Here is a 9,023-nt window from a genome sequence, read left to right on the forward strand (position 1 = left end):
AATCAAAAAATCAGCTGGGCGTGGTAGCGCGTGCCTGTAATTCCGGCTACTCGGAAGGCTGAGGCGGAAGGATCGCCGGAGCCCAGCAGGTGAGGCTGCGGTGGCCGGGAGCGGCCACTGCACTCCAGTCTGGGCGACAGAGTGAGACTCCAACTCAAAAAAAAAAAAAAGGGCACAGGCCAGAGAAAAGCCTGTTGTTGAGGTCGGTCTCTTATCTTTACATCCAGTGTTCATGAATGAAATGCACCAACCCTAGATCAGTTTCGCATGTCACAGAAGAGCTACGTAGAAAGCATTTAAGAAGAGCCAAAAACGCAGTCGCTCTTCCTCCTAACTTACGGCCGCCTTGATTTTTAACCTGGCCCTTAAGTGAGGAAGCAGCAATTGCGAGAGTTGGTGCTCGCCCACCGCTCATTCTTCACCTGGGTGCTCGCGCTTCTCGCTCTCAGCACGACCTGTGGACCAGAACATCGCCAGGAGCTTGTTGAGGGGCAGAGCTGCGGTCCTTCCCCAGTCCTGGGGACTCTAGACTCTGAATCTGTACTTCGTCCAGATCCTTGGGTTGCTCATGTACATGTTAAAGTGAAGAAACCCTACCCCGGCTTGGATTCCTTTTCCTTTTTTTTTTTTTTGAGTCGGAGACTCACTCTGCCACCCAGGCTGGAGGCAGCGGCACGCTCACGGCCACCGCAGCCTCAACCTGCTGGGCTCAGGCGATCCTTCCACCTCAGCCTTCCAAGTAGCTGGAACTACAGGCATGTACCACCATGCCTGGCTAATTTTTGGATTTTTTTTTGTAGAGATCAGGTCTCGCCAAGTTGCCTGGGCTGGTCTCAAACCCATGGGCTCAGGCAATCCTTTCGCCTCAGCGTCCCAAAGTGCTGGAATTATAGGAATGAGCCATCACAGCTGGCCAAGAAAGGCAATATTTCAGTTCCTTTGCACAGCTTTGCTATTTTTTTTTTTCTTATTGTAGAGATGAGGTTTCGCCAGGTTGCCCAGGCTGGTCTCAAACCCGTGGACTCAGGCAGTCCTCTCACCTTGGCCCCCAAAGTGCTGGGATTATAGGCGTGAGCAACTGCACCTGACCAGCTTTCTTTTCACATGGGTTTTATTTTTGTTTCTGGGTGTTTGTTTCTATAATGTCTGGCCAGCTTTTTCAAAAATGTACTCCATGAAGTTAATACAACTTTCTATAATCAGTCTTTGGGAAAATAGCTCACCACTACAATAAGTAAGAATGAGAAATGCATATTTTTAAAACCAAAGTACAGATAATCTGATTTAATACAGCTGCTTTTGGCTATTATTTGCTGAATTATTGACATGCTAGAAGGTGGAAGACAATTTTGTGACATATTTAAAGATGTCATGGCTGCACAGAATCAACGATTATTAGCCATATATCATGAAACTTTCATTATAATACAGTCAAGGTTAAACCTCTTGTAGTTCTTTTCCACCTGTCTACAGAGCTTTATTTTTAATTTTTTTTGTAGCAGCAGAAGCACTAAAATAACAGGTGAAAGTGCATGAGCTCAGTAAATATTAGGTTAGCTTCCAGATTTGAAAGACCATGTTCCAATTTTTGTTTTGTTGTGGTTAAGAAGGTGGCAAGTGTATGTTTGATCACAGCATCCTTATTCAGGAACATTGAACATCTTAATTTCTTTGAGAATTTGGTTAAAAGGACATTAAGTTTTGGAAAATTAATGAGCTTCCAGTCTCCACTGATAATTCTTGTCTTTCTTTCTCAGAAACACTGCAGCGGCCTCTGTGGAACGTAAACAGAGAACTAGGCCTGCCTCAGCCTCCCTTTTCCCAGCAGCCGATCCTTGAGTCACCACAGCTTCGTCAAAATGAGGGCCTGGCAGAGAGGGGTCCAGACTGTTCCGCTTCCCCCGTGTCCTGCCCTCGGTTACAGGAGCACACTTTAGATTTTGGTAGGACTCAGAACATTCAGGATGATGGTGAGGGCACATGAAACTCACTTCAAGATGAAATCTAGGCAGAGACTCATTAATTCATTTTGTATTTACTACCTCAGAGTTCAGAAGAAACCCCCAAGTCAGCATTTGCTTTACTCTTTGTTTACGATTACTCAAGGTAGGTCACACGTTTGTTTGGGCTTACACATGGTAGAGAAGGGGTCACGCTGACAGAAGAGGGCACATCTGATTGAGACGTGCAGCCCCGGCAGAGGGAAGATACGGAACAAGTGGCTTCTTGATAGGTGCTCAGGGATGCACCAGGCATGCAGGTGCCTGTTGGGAAGAATCTCATTGCTGCTCCACAGGCCGGATCGTCCTAGTCCTCAGAGTGGTCTTGAGAAAACAGCATTCCTGTGATGCTCTGCTTTGCCTTCCCAGCAGCAAAAGTAACTCGGAGCCCCCTGGGAAGTGTGCCTGGGATTCTCCAGTGCTGTGGGCAGGTGGTTGAGGCTGGGGCTTTGATAGCCAAGGTCTGGCAAGAGTCCCAGGCTTGACCAACTGGGACTAGGCCAAAGGTTATTGCGTTCTTGTGAACTTTTTTTAGTCCCTGATGCCCAGGGATCTTGTTGTAAATATATGTGCATTATAAATTTTCTATTCATTGATCATATGTGTTGGCTGTAATGTAAATATTTTTGATATGCCAAAGTTATATATCCAGTTATAATACTGACAGCAGCTTCTCAGATCACAGGCAGGTTTTGTATAACTTGGTTTATAAGATCTAAAAACTTTAATGTTTAAAAAGTTATTGTTAAGAAGTATATGTACAGAGAAAGGGTACTTAGTGATTGCGTACACACAGACAGTCTTGTAATTAACCACTTTCTTCATGCCTAGAGGTTCATACATCTAATCATTTGCCATCTGTTTACAAGTGCTAGGAGCTTTTTATGCTCCATTTTGAGCGTAAAAAGGCTTTCAGAGTCTGGCAGTCCTGTCATAGCCGTATGCACACAGGAAAACTTGTTTGGGGAATATCTTCTTCTTTGGGGGGGAATGTTTCCTTTTATTCTAGAACAGAAATTGATTGGAGGAAGTTCAGTCATTCCTTCAGGAACCAGTGATTCAGTGAGGGTTATTACTTTGTGTAAGTGTCACTCAAAAGTGGACCTTTCCAAAGCTGTACCCTACACTGTCCATAAGGTTCCTTGAGTCAGCAAGTCTTGTTATGATCTGCCTTAATGTTCTCCAAGCTGCTACAGATATATGTATTATTTAAACCAGTATTTAAAAGTCTGCAAACAGGAATTCTGTTGGTACTGAAATAAGTTCTCACACCTGCTTGCTCAGAAGGTGAAACATATGTCTGAGTCCTCCTTGTTCACTTTCTAAAGTGACAGTGCTGTTTGGTATCTCAGATGTTAACTGATTTCCGTCAGAGGTGCTGTCTCTCAGCACATACTCTCCAGGATGAATTCTTCTTGCTATGACATCCAGGGCTATGGTTGGATCCTACAGTCTGAGCCCCAGATTCACCATTTCTGGTTGTCTGAAGAACGTTCTCCTAGAAGGGCATTCCTTGTTCCAGAAGCTGCAAAAAGATGCCCACTTTACAACTGTTATTTGCTGTCTCAGTGTTTCTGAGTTCTAGAAAAGCTCTCAGTCTCGTTTATCAGAAGCTGCTCAAAATTCTGCCATGGCATAGTATCATGAAATCTTTGAGTTTTCGTGCCACGGATTTGTAGGCAACTTCTTTGCAGTTATCACTCTGGTTCTCCAATGGTCTGGGCTCCTACTTCTTGGTCTTCTCTGACCTCTGGCAGGCAGGACTGTCATTAATGCTTCAGTTGCATTTCATTCTGGGCTAGATGGCCTTGGAAGCGTTGACGCAGATGGTGGGTTTTCCACTTGCCTTCTGGGAAGTCTTGCTGACGATGCATATTCGCTTTCTGTATTCAGGTCTCATTATTAAGGTTGTAACCTCATTATTAAGGTTAAAATCTGCCCCTGCACTGAATCTGAAATTACTGCTATATGGATTGCCTTGGCCAACTACTGTCCAATCTTTAGTTTTCTCTTTGCTCACTTCCTGTCATGTTTTCAGTTTGTCTAAAATAAGTAAGCTCAGCTGGGCTCGGTGGCTCAGCCTGTAATCCCGTGCTTTGGGAGGCTGAGGTGAGTGGATTGCCTGAGCCCACGGGTTCGAGACCCGCCTGGGCAACTTGGCGAGACCTCATCTCCACAATAAATCAAAAAAAATTAGCCGGGCGTGGTAGCGCGCGCCGTAGTTCCAGCTGCTTGAAAGGCTGAGGCGGAAGGATCGCCGGAGCCCAGCAGGTCGAAGCTGCGGTGGCTGCTCCTGGCCACCGCAATCCAGTCTGGGTGACAGAGTGAGACTCCAACTCAAAAAAAATAAAATAAAATAAGTAAGCTCACTCTGTTACAGACTCACTACCACTACTATCATCCAAAGCATCTTCTCTGTTTTTACCTGGTTCTTGTGGGTCCTCTTGAATTGTTGTAGCCTTTGCAACACCTCTTCTGTGCTTTTACCATGTAGTGTGATCCTTCTGTCCCAGCCTTCCAAGTAGCTGGGATTACAGGTGCGTGCCAACATGTCCAGCTAATTTTTTGTTTATTGTAGAGATGAGGTCTCACCAAGTTGCCCAGGCGGGTCTCGAACCCGCAGGCTCAGGCAATCCACTCACCTCAGCCTCCCAAAGTTCTGAGATTACAGGCATGAGCTACTGTGCCCGGCAGAAAACTGCTTTCTGGACCAGTTGGCCCATCTGACTTTTGCGTTGGGACGCAGATCCATCTTCATCAGGATCTGAGTTTTCCATCTTGAAGAACAGTTGGAAAATTGTCTGGATGTTACAACATAGTGTTGAAATACCAGAGTGGGTTTTAGTATTTTTGGCTGTGTTCATTTTGTGCTTTCTCTGAGTGGGAGTATCTTCTTTTAGCAAAGTACTTCATTGACAAGAAAACCAAAGATGGCTTTTTTTCTGTGTTTGTTTTGCTTATCTCTCTTTTACCAATGCACAGTATATCTTAACAAGGGAAGAGTGCTCTTGGGAATAGAATATAAATTCTTACACTGTAAAGCTTTGGAGTGGTCCTTGTTTTGTACAAGTGATTATTTAAGCCAAAAAGTTTTCTTACATAAAGGAGCTTTATGTAAACAAAAACACACTAATGGAATGTTATGGACTAAAATTTTGCTTTGCGCTTTCAGATTTTCTTACACAGGATGTCTGATTGTCTTCTCTAGATCTAGTATTAATTACTAGATGATTTCAGTCACTTAAATAAAAATATTTATTGTAAAAGTCCATGTGTATTTCAAGGGTTCTGAACTCGCGTAATTTCTCAGCTTTTTGTCAGAAAGTTTAGCTGAATTTTGTATTTATTTTTAAGTCTAAGAGTTCTCCAAGGGCAACAGCACATCTTTAGCTGTTTAGCACTGCCACACCTTTCTTTTTCCTCTTTAAAATGTCAGCCTCTGTTCTTTTTCACTTAGAACTTCTTAAATAGGACGATTCTCCTATTCCTTCAGTCTGTGATTCCTCTTCGTTCTTAGGTGGTTATAGTGTCATTTGTATTAGACAGACTTTAAATTAAGAGACCTGGTTCTCCTCCTGGCTCTGCTTGTTACTAGCTGTTATAAGGATGAGTCCCTTTATTTCTGTAGGCTCGATTTACTCATTTATGAAATGAGGGCATTTTTCTAGGTGCTTTAAGTCCCTTTCCAGCTGTAACATTCTGTGACTCTGTAATTCCCTCTAGAAGCCAGGGAGGATTATAGGACGTTAACAAAAAGCTGTTTTCAGGAAATGTTTGTTAGGGCAGGACAAGAGTGATTCTGGTTGCAGTGACTTGAGCCAGATTGGCAGGAGTGAAGGTCTAAAAATACTCGTGAGAAGAAAAAAGTATTCTGCTTCTAAACAGTTCAGTCAACATAAAGAATCTTGACTCCATTGGAAAACATCGTTTTTGAGTGGCAGGTGTGAATGCTAGTGTTCTAGCACACCAGAGCGTCAGAGTCTGTTGGGAGGTGTGCTACAGCCAGTTAGGAGCTGCTTCAAGACTCACCTTTCTCCTGTATTCAGAGTTATCCCTGTCATTAGAGTGTTCTTACTCAAATTCTGATCGATTTTCTGAGTGGAAAGGTGGCGTTAGGGCGGGGCTGCCAGAGGTTATGCCAGTGAGCATCAGCTGTCATGTGTGAGGGAGCAGGAGGAGGCTGTGAGCTGGTTCTCTCGGAAAGTCTTCACGTAGGAGTGCTGCCTCTGCCTTCCCTGTGGCTCTTGCTGCCCGTGCTGCCAGTCCGGTCTCCTGAGAGGCCAGGGTATTCTCCATTGTGTCCACTCAGATGGTGACATGTCCTCCCAAGATGTTCCCAGCCTGCCTAAATAACTCGTCAGGAATATTTTTCAAATGTGAAGAGCCTATCTCTGGTCTTAAGTATATATACATATTAATAAATTCTAATCCTAGGCAAAGAAACTTTTCGTGAATGCATATGTTTTCGACCCAGCAGTGTTTTAACCCTCTGAATCAGAATTAGTGACTCAGTAGTGTTTTTTCCTAGCAGTGTATTGTCTGCCTAATGCTAATTTAATCAGGGATGCAAACCGAGATGTGGAGAGAAGCATCCCCCAACCCCCACACACACCAGTGGCCACTTCATTTTGGTAGAGATGCATACCTTCTCTTAATGTGTTTGTGCCCCTCTCAGGTTGATTCTCCGAGTCTGCCTGAAAGAAAGAATAGCATTTTTCTTGAACTCAAAGCCTTACTGGCTTGGGATCCACTTAAGCCATCGACTTTCTGTACCTCAGCAACTTCTAAAGTACTCTCCCTGGTTTGCAAGCCACTCTCTAGGAAGGAAATATCCGAAAGCCCAGTCCAGTGTACAGTTACCCCTAAAATGCCACCTCAGAATAACTCATGTTTGCAAACATGTTGCCTTCATTGCCTGTGTGGCGTTGTAAAAGGAACAGTAAGATGTCAAGCAGTTTGTGTTTTGTTACCGGTTTTCCTGTGAAAAGAGAGAGGTGATAGAAGTCTTTAGCTGCTTAAAGGGTTATAATATGAAATAGGGTTTTATTCCAGGGGATGGAGTCATATCCAAGAAAGTGCATTATATACTCGCTGGTAATTCTGTATAGGCTAACTCTAACACGTTTATTTGACAGTGGGAATCATCAGGCTTTGCAGGTAAAGGTACATGCGGAAGCTAAATAATCATCTGTTAATAGTATTGAAGAAATTTCTCCATGGTGATAGAATATGGGCAAGATGACCTTTAAGGTCTCTTTCCATCATGTCGCTGGAAATCTCCAGAAGCATTCTGATTGTTTTAAAACTTTATCTTTCAAAATCCTTTGTATTGGGTTTAGAGCACTTCAGGTCTTTTTGTAAACTAAAGAATTCTGGAGTTTGGTGGACAAAAGGGGTCTGATCTGTATTCATGGCTAAACACATGGAATTCTGGACTCATTCTTCAGAGAAAGTCTTTAAGTAGTTTCTAACATAAATGGCATTACCATACTAAAAAAGTTAAGCCTATAGTATTATAACTCTCCCTTTTACTCCGATTTTTCTTCTTTTTTTTCTTCTCTGTGGGATTCCAACTGGAATGGGGTTGGAATTGTGGCATTCTATTTTGTAACAATTTTTCTTTTTAATTTGAGTCTCATTCTTTCACCCGGGCTGGAGTGCAGCGGCATGCTTATGGCCACCACAGCCTCAACCTGCCGGGCTCAGGCGATCCTTCCGCCTCAGCCTTCCAAGAAGCTGGAACTATAGGCATGCGCTATCACACCCGGCTAAATTTTTTTGTTTGATTTATTGTAGAGACGAGGTCTTGCCAAGTTGCCTGGGCTGATCTTGAACCCGAGGGCTCAGGCAACCCACTTGCCTCAGCCTCCCAAAGTGCTGGTATTATAGGCTGAGCCACCGCGCCCGGCCAATTTGCTGTTATTTTATGCACCATCCTCCCTGTCTGTTTTTGCTTCTTGAAGCAGATTATGGAGGTAATTGTGCAAACACTTGGACCTTAGAAGATTGAGCTAATATATATATATATTGTTTGTTTTTTGTTTTGGCAACCTGCAAGTAATGTTTCATTTTTCGATCACACGGTCTCTTTCTCACTTCAGTTTGGCCGATGCTTTGTCCCCCTAATTTTCCACCTTAAACTTATTTGTTTGGATTGCAGTCTAAACCAACATCGGTTTGCCTTGATTTTCTTATTTTCTTACTTGGACAACAGCCTGATTTGTTTATTGAAGTAACAAGTTCTGAACCAAGAGATACATTACAAACTGCATTTAACAAAACACCTGAAAACCCAAAGGTCATCTGGAGGTTTTGTGAGTAGTAAAGTAGGTACGTGTAAGGAGTGAGAGAGAGAGAGTGTGTGTGTGTGTGTGTGTGTGTGTGTGTGTGTGTGTGTGTGCACGCGCGTGCATGTGAGTGTGTGTGTCTTAAGAGTAAGATGTGGACCTGCTCCCTCAAGGCTACTGGTTGAACGGTTTCTTAGCAGTCCCAATAAACTCCCAGGGATAGGGTGACAGTAAAGAAACAGCTTGACTATGCCTGTTTTCAGATGCAGGGAGCAGAGCGATCTTTTACCCACTGTAACTGTCTTGAAAGAGCAGTTGATCATCAGGTGCTCCAGTGGTCTTGGAATATCTCTTGGCTGCTGTGTGTGGCATCGAGAGACCTCCGTCTGCCCTCTGCTTCCCTCTGTTCTGTCTTCTCACCTCTCGTCCCCACCCTGGTTGTGTCAGTCTGAGCAGCTCTGATCTTAGCTGGACCTGAAGGAGGTCTAAGCCGAGTCATTATTCAGTGTGGCCATTCCTGGTATCTGTGTATATTTTCTCACACATAAGAATGTATATTTTATAGAGCATGTGTTTGTCTACTTGTTTGTCTACTGTAATCTGCCTTCAATAAAGCTGAAATATGTGGTGATTTTCTGGTCTTCTCTTACCAGTGCAGCAGGGAAATGGTGCAGTTTTGAGTATGTGTCCTTGGGAGAGGGGTCTTGGGGTACACGTGCAGGTGGGGAAGGGTTGC

At 43.8% G+C, this 9,023-nt stretch overlaps 1 protein-coding gene across 1 annotated transcript in view; it reads left to right on the plus strand.

The window, feature by feature from the left end:
• LRIG2 (leucine rich repeats and immunoglobulin like domains 2) overlaps positions 1–2,601 on the plus strand; it is a 54,065-nt gene extending 51,464 nt beyond the window's left edge. Inside the window, exon 18 of the mRNA XM_008063728.2 lies at positions 1,758–2,601. Within this exon, the coding sequence (XP_008061919.1) occupies positions 1,758–1,984 (227 nt within the window). The 3' untranslated portion in view covers positions 1,985–2,601. The remainder of the gene's footprint in view (positions 1–1,757) is intronic.
• Positions 2,602–9,023: the final 6,422 nt, after the last annotated feature.

The sequence above is a fragment of the Carlito syrichta genome, unplaced genomic scaffold (genome assembly GCF_000164805.1).
Source record: "Carlito syrichta isolate Samal-C Ts95f unplaced genomic scaffold, Tarsius_syrichta-2.0.1 Scaffold307015, whole genome shotgun sequence".
NCBI lineage: Eukaryota > Metazoa > Chordata > Mammalia > Primates > Tarsiidae > Carlito > Carlito syrichta.